Genomic DNA, 16,078 nt, shown 5'->3' on the forward strand with positions numbered 1-16,078 from the left:
TCACTGAGGCTTTTCCTGGGAAGATCCAGGCCACGCCAAAAGTGATGCACTGACGAGAGGAATAGAAAGCCTGGACCCAGCGTGAAGTCCAAAGCTCAGGAAGGGAGTTGTGCTGAAGACTCATTGTGCAGCTCTGCAGGGGGACAATAGGAGAGAGTTACAGAAAAGGAAGTGATGTGGTCAGCCTGTCCTCCTCCACCCTCACATTGTTATGAAATCTGATCTGATCTGTGTCGCATTCACTTCTGAGGGTTAATTAACAAACTAATGTTGAAAAATGTTGCTGAAAATATATTGGCTAAATATTTCAGTCCCCTATTGACCCACACACTATATTTACAGTTGTATATGTATCCTGTATAGGCTCCATGTTCCTGTTCCTGCTGTAGCAGATTGATGTGGGAATGCAGCATTGTAGCTCAATACTAGGCAATAATAGATTAGGTTTCTTCTGTTTTGCAAATTTGCAAATCCAGAACTTGAGGCTCTCGGGTTCATGGAGTTCTGGGCCCTGAGAACAATGGCAAGTTCACCTGTAATTCATCTGTGGATTCATGTTCAAAGTTGTGTATAGAGTCTTATTGTCTCCCGACATACAAATTTAATTTTGTGCTCGTAGCTTGCATTAGAAATGATTTTTATTTTTTAAAATCTGATCTACAGTCCTCTCTGTAGGATAAAACTCTAAATGTATTAATTTCCCATTTAGGTTGTTGCTTCCCACTGTGTTGAGCTCAATACTTTCACCTCCACATTTGACAAAAGATCAACGTCTGATAAGATCCTGATAATGAAATGGCCCCATGGTGTGGTTTTCAGCATGAATGCGTCTAACTGAGAAGCTACAATTTCAGTTTGGCAGGTTGTACACATACAAAAAGTGGAGGCGGCATCGTTGGCAACAGCATCATGGCATCTTTTACTCAGTAAGTTTGGTCAGTGTACTGTAGGTTTGAAACAGATTTGTTCATTCAATTTTCATTTGTTTTACTCCTATAATGAGCCAGTAATTCACTTTAAAAGCAGAATTACTGTTCCTGGTTTTTTTTAACTGTTATGTAACGAAAATGGAAAATTGTACAATAATCCCTCCCTTAATTTCCATTTGATGGTGCAATAACAGACACTTCTGCTTTCAAAGTCCACCTGCTGGCAGTACAGCCAGCGTGACATAACTGATGCATGTGTCCATTGTTTCATACAACAGGAATTACTGGAAGCACAAGAAGTCTACCTTTACACACATTTCCAGTCAATGCAAATATTATGCTCATAACTTAAAGGACATTCATATACACATCCATCCATCCATCCATCCATCCATCCATCAATTGTCTATGCTTATAAATACAAACCTTTGATGGACAACACACAACAGTACATAGTGTCTTCACTCCAATTTGGTGAAATTATCAAATAGAGTCATGGTTTAATTACCATAAAACCTATTGATTAGCTCAGTGACAAACTCATGATCTCATCACATGTCACTGATTTAAATGCTGCTGCCTCCAGGGACATAAGTAAGAGCCTTTCCTGAAATTTCTAAAAAAAAAATTCTCACTTACGCCGCTCTAACTGCAAATGGATGACAGCACATCACAGCTTTCCTCTCTTTCCTAAAAATAGAAAATTAATGGTTTCATTTTTTCCCCCTCAAATGCTCCAGGCATAAACAAATACTGACTCTACAGCATTGGTAGTTACAATTAATCTGCGGCAAGTTCCCATAAATTCCTCCTCACACCCCCTCACAGGCCTGCCTGTGGCAAGGCATCAAGCACAGTTGGTTTCATACGATTCTTCAGAGGAACGTGACAGAAAAGTTTATTGGACACATATGACATCTTCATTAGCATCTCACTTCCTCTCACTGCCTGCACTTTTCCTTGACATGTAAATAAGGGGGTTTGAGAGGCGAAGGCCGTCAGTTTTGGGAATAATCCTGTGTTGAGTGCAGATGTCCGGACCAGCACAGGAAGAGGCTCCATTTCCAGTTTCAGTGGAACTAAAAAGGGCGGAGTCCAGCACAGGCTTTCTGCATCACTCAATTTAATTATCCCCCTCTGATCAGTGAAACACAGTTAGTTCATCTGTTTATCAGTGTTTACTGGGGTTGAGAGCATTTTAAAATGAAGCATCATCTTCCAAATGATGTGCCGGACAATCTTGTGAGTCAAACTGAAGATGGCTCATTTCATATTTCATGGGAAATTCAAATAGAAAAGATCAGAAAAAGTGAGGGCCAGCCTCTGTGGCTCCGACTCTCTGATTAATTTTTGAACCATAAACTTGACCTCAGTCTGACATCATCTTTGCCTGCACTGAAATGTAGTTGTATTTACTTTCTCCACTTACAAGCCAGCAGAAAATACCGCATGAATGCGCTCCATATTTCACTTGAAGCAGGTTTCTGCAAGGCAGCATGTGTCAGCCACATTACAGCTTCTCATGCACAGGGCCATAGAGTGGATGGACGGACCTCGAGCCCTGGTGAGCGGCCATCACAGATTGGTACACATAGCCTGCTCCATAGGCTACATGCATGTGGCAGCAATTAATTTGACATTCTTTGCTAAGTTAAATCAAGTGGACAATCAAGTGAAGATATAATTTTACATAGCCTAGTTCAAAATTATATTCTGCAAACCTTCCTCACTTTACCATATCACAGTTTGACAGTGTTTACAAAAAACTAGACAGCTACAATGTAGCTATTTTGCCTCTATAGACCAAAATGGAGTATACTGTAGGTTTACATCAGTCTTCTCATTCTACAACCAAGCCAGCAGCTAAATGCTAATGTTAGCATTCTAACATTCACAAAAAGAAATGCTAAGATGGTAACATTCAGCAGGGTAGCCTACTATTATATGTTTATCTATATGGTCTGCTGTGGTTTTGCATGTTAGCATGCTAACAATTTCCAATGAACAAAAGTAGCTTTAAGTAGCCTACAACTGAGACTAGAGAGCAGTCACGCAACTTGCTATATTTTGTCTTGATTGTGGCCCCAGATAGAAACTGGGTTTTTTTTAAATAACAGTTTGGTCTCAGTCACAAAAAACAAACCTTATCTCATGAAAAGTCACCAAATATCACCAAAACTACCTATTCATCATCTTCATTGCTGTTTTTGTCACACTTAAGTTTTCTAGCACACGGCCATATATGCTTTCGGCTACTCTCTGGTGGTTGTAGAATGAGTTTTCTGGGAAATGTAGTAGATTAAAAAAAAGAAAACCTTCAGAGAGAGAAATTTCTGAATTTGTCAAAAACAACCACTGAAATCTCAAAGAACAAAACAGGCCATTCAGTACACACCATGGTCCTCAGACTCCTCACACTCACACAAACCCACACACACTCCACTTCTGCCTGTCTCATATAATTGTGGAAGATCTCTGCTTTTTTACCTCCCCGGTGATGAGGATTTATTTCTGTCCTCCATATAGGCTCATTCAAAATTTCATGGCCTGAACTCTTGTTGCACTCGTCAAGGAAATGACCCTAGTGCTGCGTGGAACCGGATTCATCCAGTGCATTTCTTGGCCACAGTTGTGCGGCAGCGACGTTGAGAGCAAGTAACCTGCTTCATGACCCATGCTGTTATAATGAGGTACACGTTGAGCCATACATCATCAAAGTTTTGTAGCTATGAAGGATTCATGATTTATTTTGAATGAGACCTGATTATTCAATGTCTCCTCAGCCCTGTAATATCTCCGTTTGACAAATAGTGAAATATTTGGTTCCTTTTTAGAAAATGAAACAAGTCAGCTACAGTTGATTTATCACCTCCTCTGGTACTGATTTGGTGCAACAAATTTCGGGCTCTTTTAAAATTGTGATAACATTTATAGTTGCATCATTTGCGTTTGAGCCTGGAGAGTGTCTGAAGAATTCCTGAATCCAGCGAGAACTATCTGCTATAGTCCCACACACATTCCTGCTAATGCAAACACACAAGAAATGTGACACACTTCCTTTCTCACAGTGGTGAAGAGAGTGGAGCAGGCAGTGCCGGTAAAGGAGGGAAACACAAGCAGAATGAGAAGGAGGACAAAGGAAACACGTGGGACGTCTTTCCAACTTGGAGCAAGAGTGCTGCGATTTGACCCATTGGCTGGAAACTTCCCATCACATCCACCACGGCAGCATGTGACTCACCACACCAGAATCAATCTGATTGCAGAAATGACTCGAGCTCCCTGCCATCTCATGACTAAAAGCTCTGTGTATGCTGCCTGTCACCGTTCGTGCAGAGTCACTTCAAAAGTGCAGTTTTATTTTTAGGGAGTTTCTCAGCTGTAGCCAGTGGTTAATAAACAAGCTGCGCAGAGTTGTCTGAACTATCCCGAAGTAAAAACTCCACTTCCTCCCGTCACAGCTCAACATGCAGTGGAGTTCAAGGTTTGGGGGATCTTGCAGAGAGCGTCTGGAGGCAATTCACGGCTTTCAAAGAATAAAAATGAATTGATTTCTTTTGCTGACACATTTTCAGGTGGAAAATAAATAGCAGAATACATATAGCTACAGATGTAGCTGTGCAATTGAGATAAACAAATATTTTACATATTTTTTACATATGAAAATGGGTTTTGGTAATAAACTATTACTATACTATACTATTACTATAGTGCACATACAGTAAAGAGCTTGGTGGAAAGATCAATAAGGAGAAGGGGAAGTGGAGTTCTATTTTAATACAGCTATGGCATAAAAAGTCGATTTTGTGAAACTCTCTTATCAGATCAAATTAGATGTGGTTTTAATGCACAGATAAATTCTCAGCAAAGCCATCACATGTGTTTGAGCTGCTAAAATATTCACAGCAATGCTTGTTATCAGGATCTTATTACAGCAATATAGGCTCTCATTGATCATGTGGGAACTAGAGATAGCAGCAGCTCAAATGCCACAGCCTCAGCTGGGCCCCCAATGTGCTTCATGTGCTCAGTTCAGCTAAAATGATGAAATCATTTATAAGGGAATACCTTGTGAACACTTTGATCGTTCACTCTGTTCAAAATCTCGTCTTTCTCTGTGAGAGCGGACATCCCGTGGACTCTGTTGTCTGTCATAGCATTACATAGCACATTCAGGCATTTAACTGCTGATTGCCTGCAGAATGACTTAATCTGACTCCTATGCAAATGAGGAGCGCAGTGATAGGGGCCATTAAGTCTCTGTGATTATTTAGAGAACTAATGGTTGAACATAATGAGCCGGTGAAATGTCTCTCTGAACGTGCGGCCTGACGGAAGACGCATGTGGTCTGAGGGCAACAGGGAGGCTGGAGGAGAACCGAGCATGACAGTGCATAACGAGGCCTCGCCAACAACAACTCTCTAAGATCTAAAAACTCTCTCCACATTTAGCACATACGGAAATCTGTAATCTAATCAAATATCTTTTCCTCTTGATTATCAGTTGATCAACTGCTTAAGCGTAATTGGAGTATTGTTTCAGTGTTTTTCAAAGCAAAAGCATGTGTATCAGATTAAATAATAATATGAGTGCTGTATGAGTTTGTATTGGCTTTTACTAATTATAATAATAGTATTTTTTTCTTTCTTGGGAAAGTGAGAGTCAAGTGAGATGACTGATACAACTCATGTCAGTAAATTAATTGTGAAGTTACAAGAAGTTGAGTGTTTACATCTGGAGTCAGAGTCTTTATTTAACTGGTTGAAAAACAGTCTGCTACTCCGAAGAGGTCAAATCAAAAAATATCTGATCTGTAGTCATGTGTACTGGAAAAAGGATATAATTGAATTAAAATGTCAGTATACAAGGCAGCCTGGAAAATAATTACAAATGTTAAACACAGACAGGCTGTCTTTAGAAGAGGCGCTCACCACTGTTTGATCCAAAGTATGTTTGAAACATTTAAAATGCCCAACAGCAATGTAACTGATTTAAGACATAAATCCTGCTATATGTCCTACATGCCTCAGGGAAGATTTTCTCTAATGTCTTTTCTCAGTTTGACATGCTCTGGTCCCATAGTGTGACTCCACTGTGTTTTCCAGCCTCCCTGATGTGCCGGCGACAGACCCGTTTATCCTTCATTAATCTCTCCCCTGCTTTCACCCCCTCCCCGCTTAATGATGACGTTCATCCTATTAATGTGTTGTTTGCAGAAAAATCCCCCCAAAACATAATCCAGACTAAAAGTTGATAATGTCTTTGTGTGTGTGTGTGTGTGTGTGTGTGTGTGTGTGTGTGTGTGTGTGTGTGTGTGTGTGTGTGTGTGTGTGTGTGTGTCAGAGAGAGAGAGCGAGCGAGAGGGAGGGAAAGAGTGAGATGCAAGACTGTGGTGTTGCCATGGAGGCATTGATTGATTGATTAATGGAGGAATAACCCCATTTCAAAGATGGTTGAAGACTATGAATGGGAGAGAGACTAAGACAGAATGAGAGAGAGAGAGACGGTGTTTATATTTCCCACAGGTAGCCTAGTGATTCATTCAGTCTCATATCTGACCTTTCTGTGCTGTAAAACTGTAAAATACTGCTCTCTAGTGTTCACACACCAAACTGACTTATGATTATGTTGCAATACTAAAGGAATTCACCAAACTTTTTTTTTTTTTTTTTTTTTTTTACAAGTAATGAAAGTAGAAAATTGCTTTAGCCTACTTCATCAAATTAACCAAATCCACTTAAAGTGTTGTATTTGAAATATTCCCAATTCAAGCTTAATATAATGAAAGTGTGATTTAAATTTTACAGAATTACTCTGTTGAAGGTGTTATATAGGCTAATTGTGTTGTTGATATGCATTCTTTTATACAAATTAGTTTATACACAGTGACATTTTTAGTATAAAGATGCATCATTTATGATTGATTTTATTTACCAAGTAACTAGAATCTAAGGCTGTAATAAAAAGTAATTTCCCCTGTAGAATAGTTAAACCGAAATAATGGAAGAACACACACTAATCCAAATAATATAGAAATTGTGGACTATAACTGTGCAAATAAAAGTAAAGCATCCTCTATGTTGTTAAAAAAACATCACACATCATGCTTTCATAAATTAATGAACATTATAGCTATGTAGCCCACTTAAATCTAAAGCACAGAGTAGATTTAAATTCCAATCATTATACAGTAGGCCTAGGCTACAGGATTTTATTATTTACAGCTACATGGGCTACTGTGCAAATTAACATAATAAAAGCAACAGTGCCATGAAACATTTCCCTTCAATTTTTCATTAAAGAAATGTCTAATCATAAAAAATAAAATGACATAATTCTAACACAACTCCTAAATGCACTTAGAGCCTTTAGATTAGATTCATAAAGAGGTTTAGGTTTTAATTATTTCCTCCATTACTGTAATTAACACCAGCCTCGTTACTTACCTGTCGTCGGGTCCTGGTTGCTGTGGTAACCGGTAGATGGCGGACTTGGACGCTCGTGCTCTGACCGGATGTGACTTGCAGGGATCTCGGAGCTGCAGCTTCTCCAAACTGTGGGCGTTTTTTCCCCACAATCTTGACTCCAGAGTCCCTTTTTTATGTGTTTTTCCTTTTTCCTTTTCTGGGTGTTGCCTTGCCTGTTTAACCGGGGTGTCGCTGTGTGAAGAGAGGGCGAGTCAAACAAAGCAGTTCATTTCTGCATCGATAACGTTTTAAAGTTTTTGGAGAGCAGCCGAGGTCCCGTCATTTTGTGGTCGCTCCACTTTTCCAGGCCACACGGGACCGGTGCACTTTAGCCGCTGTTAGCTCGCTAGGCTAACCGACACCGAGCCGCTGCGACGTTTAGCTGGGTCACCGGCAACGAGAGAGCCGCGCGATGCAGGCCATAAAGTGTGTGGTGGTCGGGGACGGGTGAGTTAAAGAGTCCTTTTATTCTCACAATGACCCTTTAAATGTCCGAGTTTGACTCATGATAACGACTTGAGCGTGAAACGCGGTAGTTTTTCGTTGACCCAGTTATCAACAGTTGGCTCCGGGTTAACATGCCAACATGGGAGCGACAGCTGTTGTTGTGGCCGCTCTGCAGTCCAGCTGGGTCAGACAGATTTATCTACATGCTCCGGTTAGGTGTGACTAGATGGGCCACAGTATGTCATTCATTAGACCTGACGCAGGCTGCCATGTCGACAGATACTGAAACACACAGCTACCACAGTGTGTTAAAGTTGTGGATTGATATTGCATGACTTTTTGTGTTTGCTGTGTTTATTTTGTGCCTTTAAAAAAAAAAAAATCAGCGTGATCGACTGATCTGACACCCCTGACCTTGGAAGAATTTATTTATTTATTTTTATGTGTTCAATGCAAAAGACAAGTCACAGCCCATTTAGGCTAATTGATTTGATAATACTAAGACACCTCAGTAATTATGTCTTGTGTAATGGAAGAGACAAGAGCACACGCAGCTAGACCTCACATTGTTATCCAACTATTTCTTGCACATCATCAACTACAAACATCATTCTTATTTATTATATTATGTTTTTTTTCCGTCAATGTTACTTTTTCATTACTACTAAAACTGTGCAAATGCATTATCGAGCCATACTCGTCAAATGAACAGATGCTGTGTCAAATCAGCTGCTTTATGTAATTGTAAAAATTGCCTCTATGACCAGATTTAGTCGAAAATGTTGTATTGGTTGACCATATAACTCAGTGTCGACTTATAACACAAAGCAATTTCAAAATCTGTCAGGACAAACATCACATAATCACACTTGTACTGTTTTTTTTGTTTGACTTATGCTTTATCCCATACAGGAATCTTTATCCAGAATAGGTACACTGTAGCTCAGATTATTGGCTGTTAGGACACTGCTTCTTTAAACCAAAGGTTTTAACTAGTTAAGTTAAGTAATACCTTCAAACATAAAGAAAGCATCACCTGAGCACCAGTGACACTAATGTCACAGACTAGAGTGTCTAATGTTTTGTCAGAGGTAAATGATCAAATAATCAGTAAGACAGCCAGTCTGTAAAAAATCAATATGATTGTAGGAGACACACCCACAGTGAAGATAAAAGCTCATTCGGTAAAGAAAGAATAAGGTTGGTGATCTTTCAGGCTGAACTTGACTCAGATGAATTGTTAACCTGTCAGAAAAGCAGCGGTCAACACATCACTCTTCTGTCTCCCTGTATCATCAAACAAGCTTGTGGACCTTTGTATCTAGGTTTTTTGTTGTGGATTACAGAATTGTTCAACTCCTACAAGTGGGGCGGGTTAAACCTGCAGTTCGTTCTATAGATAGTAAACAGCTGTTTTAATGTCACTGTAGACTACACAATAACTATTAATAAGTATAAATTGATGATTTATCATTGAGTCTTCAGTATTTATCACTGTATTTACCAAATCCGCCCTCCTCTCTCCTCCCAGGGCTGTGGGTAAAACATGCCTGCTCATCAGCTACACTACCAATGCCTTTCCTGGAGAGTACATTCCCACAGTGTAAGTAACACATCCTTGTAGCTCACCAGACCTACAGTACACTACGGGGAAGCTAACAGTCAAATTCATGCATAGGCATACTAGTAAACCCTGAGCAGTTTGTCATCAACTCTATGTCCTCATTCTATCATACTTTACAATGATGTGCATTCTTCTTTTAACTTTAAACCTCCTTTCCTACAGCTTCGACAACTACTCTGCCAATGTGATGGTTGATGGGAAGCCAGTGAACCTGGGGCTGTGGGATACAGCAGGACAGGAGGACTACGACAGGCTCAGGCCACTGTCCTACCCACAGACAGTATGTATAGATATTTATTTTCACCCGTACACACACCAGCAGTAACAACTGCCTGACTGTCCACTGTCCTGCTCAGACTAGTATCAGCCAAACAATGTTGGCATGGATGCTGTTTTCACTTTGCCAGCATTGATTTGGAGTTATTCACTGGCCTGCAACACTTTATATAGAGTCTGTGCACTCAGCAGAGTAGAGCCTCGTATCCACAGTACCTATACACTGTCTGGAGGAAGTGAAAGGGAGCTCTTGTTTGCCCTCTTTGTCCTTTGACCAACAAAGTGGTCTCTGTGCCAAAGACTCATAGGAAGCTGAAAGTGGGAGTTTGTATTTAACCAACAGGATCAGCTCAGAATTGGATTCATGAATCTTTTATTTAATTTGATAATTATTGGATTAGTATTTCAGTTTTAATGGAAACAATGGAAATCTTAGAATGAACGTTTGTCTCTTGTGATGTTGTCGTTGGCTAATGGTGTCATATTTCTCTCCTCAGGACGTGTTTCTGATTTGCTTCTCACTTGTCAGTCCAGCTTCCTTTGAAAACGTCCGTGCCAAGGTGAGAACAATCTGCTCTTTAAAGCTTTCTCAGCATTTACCCTCACTGCAAGCAACGCATCCCAACACATCCCAAAAACTCATTAACTCTTTTCCACATAGTTTCCTATGTTTCTGATTCCTCAGATTAGGTTGGGTGGAGAAGGAATTGACGCAAGTTTGTCAGTGACCCAGATATGGGATTTTGGCCGTTGTTTACATTTTTCAGACTTGGCTATAAAAGTATAGCTTTACGCTTGGGATTTTAGATTCCCATAACAGAAATCTTATTTTTCACCCCTTATTGCACAGTTGCTTACGTAAATTGATTTTCAGCTCTGGTCACAATCTCATGATAATAAATGTATTTCTATATATTTAATTTTCCCTTTAATCATGCTGCCTTGAAAACAAAAAAATATTGTCATGCAAAAACTGTCAAAGTTGATCAACAGTAAGTTGGCCCATGTGTTGATAGTATTTAATAATAATAATAAATTATTGAATTATTTGTTTTTTTTCCCCCCTCCAAGCAATTCAATAGAATAGATAAATTGAGGGGGATTATTTGAATTCAGATGGTAAAGTGAGATAAATACCATGTGTTGTGACTCATTACATTAAGGAGGACTTTGTGTGAGTTCCTCAGAGATCACATCATGTTGAATTTGGACAACAACCAGGAAACTTGGAGAGAAATCTATTCTTTTGGAAATCCACCCACAACCCACGCGGTGTCAAATTGTCCGTCTGTATCCAGCCTCTGACTCTGTCCTCTTCCTGCAGTGGTACCCTGAGGTGAGACACCACTGCCCCAACACGCCCATCATCCTGGTGGGCACCAAGCTGGACCTGAGAGACGACAAGGACACGATCGAAAAGCTCAAGGAAAAGAAGCTCTCCCCCATCATCTACCCTCAAGGCTTGGCCATGGCTAAAGAAATAAGTCAGTTGATGCGCAGCACATTTACATTTACGTTCATCCATCTTCAAATTACCTTTATAGTTTTTTAAAAAAGAGTTTTAAACTGAAAGATCATTTTATGAAAAATGCCAGAAATACAACTGAGATACATTTCAGTTGGATTTCTGGCATTTTTCTGAAGCCATAAAAAATGTTTTGCTAAAGTGGGAAGAAGCCACAATTACATTTTTCTAATTGCATCATGCAAATGCAAAAGTTCACACCATAGTGGTACCACCTCATATTTTTAGAAAGCATAATGATGCCTAATTTGTCTACCAAGATTTATTTTTGATTAGCTACAAAATAAATTGGTTGGTTTGCACTTCACTTGAATCTGCACATCTTCCTACTTCGCAATTTTTCAGTTGCTAGTTTATCTAACTAAAGTTATAGAATATTTTTTGGACTTAATGCTCATGCTTCATGCAAAAGTAAAACAATGTAATGACGGACTGTGTTTCCCTGTTTCTCCTCTGGTCGCCAGGTGCTGTGAAATATCTGGAGTGTTCAGCTTTGACGCAGCGCGGCCTTAAGACAGTGTTTGATGAAGCCATCAGGGCGGTCCTGTGCCCCCCACCCATCAAGAAGAGGAAGAGGAAGTGCAGGATATTGTAATGGAGAAGCACAGGGAGTAGAAAATAAGTCTGCAGTCAGAACTCGCCTTCTCGGAGGGAAGAGGATGATGTTGAGGTTTCCCAAATATCTGTTCACCCCTGTGTCTTTGCTTATATAGAAGCTCTGGTAGATCAGTCTTCCATCCGAAAGAACTTCACAGATTTAAGCAGCACGGACAGATTTCAGTCAAATCTGGCCCGTGGGTTCTTACATCTGTTAAGTCCTTTCAGATAGACAGGAATGAAGTGACTTTGCCTAGGCCTTGGGGAATGTGAGGGTGGGGGTTGATTTGGGATCTGGGGTTGATTAAGGAGAAAGAGGGAGGGTTTTACAAAAAGAGAAAAAAACATTAATGTCATTTTTCCTCAGACATTGTGAAGAAAACACTACTTGAACGTGAATTTACCAAGAAGTTACCATAGATTTAACTCTATAACAGAAGGAGGTCCTGCACTGCGCTCTCTCTCCCCTACACACTAAGAGATTCCTGCTGCCTTGATGAAATTTTACTTTGAGATGAATCTTTTTTTTTAGAAGCTCTAATTTCTCCTTTTTTTTCATTGTCAGTCTCTTGTCTGCCGTGGTTTGACGGACCGTTTTGTTTACATGTGTCATCTGACGAGACTGAGGCGCTGCCAAAACTCAGTCGACGGTCATCACGTTGTAGTCACTCCCAAGAACACTAAAATGTTGTTTTTCTTCCTTTTACTTTTGTTTTAACCTTCCATCAGTGCAGTTATGAAGAAATGGTTTAACCCTTAAATGATTAGAGTTATAACGTGTTGTAGCAGCTGCTAAGTTAAATAGTAATTATACATTATACAGTCTGATAGATATTTAACAGATTATTATCTTCTTTTGTTCCTAAAAGCTTTCTAGATAAATCACTGCTCCCCCCTCACTCTGTGATAAATGAATACACAGTGTTTTATGACTGACAGTCGGGCATGTGAAGGTACAGTTCAACCACCGTTGCTGCGTTGGCTCGGTCTCTATTTAACTGTAAAAGTTTTATCCATCATTTCAAGTTTTCACTAAGTTCTTGCTCAGAAAGTGCTTTTAACAGTCAGGCTTTTAACTCAGTACGTGATGCTAATTGCCGTCATCATGGTGTGTGACCATATCATTTTGACCCCATCTATTGCTGTGTTTTATGAAGTCTATGAGCCAGTTGTCTCAGCATTTCATGGTCGTGACTCATTTCGCCGTCTTTTATTGTACAACATGACCTTGAGCAGTAAATATTCAGCAGTTGCATTTTATTTTGAAATGAGCAATGATCAAATTGCATGGGTGCTCTGGGGAATCACAGTAAATCTGGACTCTTTATCAGTGTTTCAGTGGCACAGGTGAAGTGCACATGTGGATTTACTTTCTTGCTAAATGTGGTTTCATTTTCACATAGTAATATGCTGATTTTTTTTAAGCAAATAAATTTTTTTGAAAATGATGTGTTCTGTGTCTTTAAAATTTGTTTAGATCTAACATATAGTGTAAAATTTCAGTCACTCTCACAATAACAAAGTTGATTTTCAGTGGTAAAAAAAAAGACAAACAGCTGGAATCTTATTATACTTGACTATATGATTAATGGACTAATCATTTCAGTACAAAATTTAGTGTCAGGTTGTTTTTTATCGTCTTCATCATGATCAGCTTGTGTACCACAGTGGTCAAACAGAGGACTGAGCTCCATGGACACCTCATGGTTGGCTGTTTTTGACTTTCCATTGGTCAAATACCAACTTGGCGGACACTGCATCCTGAACTCCCATTCCTGTCATAAAAAAACACATTCAGTTCCACTAAAGTCCAGTTAGAAACTGGAAAAGTACTTTCCACATTGAAAGGATTTATATAGCTGGAGTTTACCAAGGGATTTGAACACAGTGGTCTTCTCTCTCTGAGCAGGTTTTGTCCCATTTATAACCTCTCCGAGCTCTGCAAACACCTCCACCTGGAAACGAGATCCACAGTCATTTTTTCCACACATCCTTCAAAAGGGAGCCAGCAGTGACACGCCTCAGTTATCTGATCTAGTCCGTCTGAAAGCACGATTACACACTGACCCCAGAGAGAATGACATCACCAGACTCTGTCATTGCTCCTTCTCTGCTGTCGGTGTACACCACTGCCTCCTTCATCAACACGTCATCCAGCTCCCGCCAGTTTGGCCTGCAGGCTCCCACAGCTGCTCAGCAACAGGAGAGTAAGCTGTAAAACAAACACATTATCTCCAGAATAAACCTGAATATGTCCTTGTCCTTGATTATTTCCCCTCACCTGCCACGTGGGCTCCTGGTTTGACCCACTGGCCAAAGAGCACCGGCTCTGTGCTCCTGGTTGCTGTTACTATGGCGTCAGCTCCCTTCACCGCCTCCTCCACAGAGACACATGGCCTCACAGGACCTGAGACAGAGCGGCTGAACTTCTCAGACCTCTCTCTGCTGCGGCTCCACACACGCACCTGGAAAGGAAAAGCCAAGAAAAGTCTCACAACATAATATTCATAGCAGCCAAAAAACATTCTGTGATGTTAAAGCAGAAGTAAGCGGAATGTTTGTGTTAATACAAGTCTTAAATAGTTATATCTTCCGACGGCAATCACTTATATAGAGTGTTTGGTCTGAAACACGGGTCTGTCAGTCACTCTGCTCTGCTGTAAGCCGAGGAGAAAACTTATTGTATACTTCCTTGTATCCTACAAGCTTTATCCAATGAGGAGAGAGAACGGCATGAAGGGCTGTGTGTGCAGCCAAGGGATGCGCGTGAATGTGGTGACGTAGGGACGAGGACCAATAGATCCATGACGAGGGCGGGGACTGCTAACTCCATCGGCTGACAAAAAGTTAGCCAAAACGACCGGATCGCTTACTTCTGCTTTATTGATTTTGAGCCACAAACTGGATATTGGGGCTACCAACCCAATTCATTTAACACAACCATTTCTGTGTTTGTGCTTGGAGTGTTTTTGGGGGCCACAAACAAAATCTTGTTTTGGGCCACCAAAATCCTGGGGCCGGCCCTGTCCATTATATTGCCCTGAACTTTGTTCTGTTCAGATTTGCTCTTTGCACATGCACAAGATAGTTTTGTGACACTACCTCTTTAAATGAGAACATTTCAGTGAAGACATTGTAATGGCTCAGAGCCTGATTTCCAGTTCCCAGGATGGCCAACACTTCCGCCTCTGGACGCATCAGCAGCTGCAGGACAGAGTCAAAGCTGGAGCATCAGTGCAACATTAGAAAACAGGCGTTTGTTTTTAAAATGGGAAGCACGTTGCACCTTAGCAGAGATTGCGGAGGCTGCAGCTGTCCTCATGCCCGTGATGACCTCTCCACCCATGACCTGTAGCAGGTTGGATGGAAACATGCCTGACTGGTCTGATTGAAAAGTCTCCAAAGATGATGTGATGATGTGAGCGCATCAGTGTTAACTCACAGCCTTGACGTTCCCGTACTCTGGATCCAGCAGCACCACTGTGGCTTGGGTGGATGGTAAAGTGGACCCATCCTCCCTCTTGTAGAAACACACTAACTTAGTGCAGAGGACTCCATCGTGCTCTATGTAAGCAGGCATCACTCCCAGAAAGCTGTAAAAGTGAAAGTAAATGAGTGGCAGCAATAAGACTGTAAATGTTTGACTTGTTGACTGTACCTCTGCTCTGCTGCAGACAGTGTATGGCTCGTGCTCTCACCCGTTGTGTCTCTGCAGGGGCACGGTGCAGCGGACAGGCTGGACCACCTGTCCCCTGGAGAACTTCCCCAGAGCCTCCTCCAGCCGGGGCAGCAGCTCTCTGTACCGCAGCAGGCCCTCGACCTCTCGCTCAGAGATAGTAACAGGGGAATCAGCCATGGTTTGTTTTGTTCTACTGGTCAACAATAATGCGCTACGGACCTAAAACGCACCACCTTTGCTGCGTTTAATGGCGCAATGAAGACCCCCGCGGCGGAGACTTTTGGAAACGTTCTCGCCTTCGTCCAACTTTGCAGAGTCCCCGGTTGGACTTCAGTCACATGGGCGGAAACATAACGGAGGGTTTAGCGCCACCCTCGCTCCCTGTTCCCACACTGCAACCTCCAACCACAACGAGGACTTCACGGCACCACCCGAGGAAAACAACATGACCACCTCGTCTTATTTAAAGGTGAACGTGCGCTGCTAGTGCTACTACTGGTGAGTGTAGGGAAGCCCCCGTGGGACACAGCGCG

At 41.2% G+C, this 16,078-nt stretch overlaps 2 protein-coding genes across 2 annotated transcripts; one reads left to right on the forward strand and one right to left on the reverse strand.

The window, feature by feature from the left end:
• The first annotated feature begins 7,442 nt into the window (after nucleotides 1-7,442).
• LOC311002983 (ras-related C3 botulinum toxin substrate 1) lies at nucleotides 7,443-13,314 on the forward strand. Its single transcript, XM_083994615.1, has 6 exons — nucleotides 7,443-7,844; nucleotides 9,376-9,447; nucleotides 9,631-9,748; nucleotides 10,242-10,304; nucleotides 11,069-11,228; nucleotides 11,734-13,314. The coding sequence occupies exons 1-6, from the start codon at nucleotides 7,810-7,812 to the stop codon at nucleotides 11,862-11,864; spliced, it is 579 nt and encodes a 192-aa protein (XP_083850741.1). The 5' UTR covers nucleotides 7,443-7,809; the 3' UTR covers nucleotides 11,865-13,314.
• Nucleotides 13,315-13,428: 114 nt separating this feature from the next.
• Nucleotides 13,429-16,005, reverse strand: crym (crystallin, mu). The gene is made up of 8 exons (XM_083994614.1): nucleotides 15,565-16,005; nucleotides 15,309-15,459; nucleotides 15,153-15,215; nucleotides 14,969-15,070; nucleotides 14,148-14,331; nucleotides 13,934-14,055; nucleotides 13,737-13,821; nucleotides 13,429-13,641 (listed from the first exon to the last, which is right to left on the reverse strand). The coding sequence occupies exons 1-8, from the start codon at nucleotides 15,720-15,722 to the stop codon at nucleotides 13,568-13,570; spliced, it is 939 nt and encodes a 312-aa protein (XP_083850740.1). The 5' UTR covers nucleotides 15,723-16,005; the 3' UTR covers nucleotides 13,429-13,567.
• Nucleotides 16,006-16,078: the final 73 nt, after the last annotated feature.

Source organism: Trachurus trachurus (genome assembly GCF_905171665.1).
Source record: "Trachurus trachurus genome assembly, chromosome: 19".
Classification (NCBI taxonomy): Eukaryota; Metazoa; Chordata; class Actinopteri; order Carangiformes; family Carangidae; genus Trachurus; species Trachurus trachurus.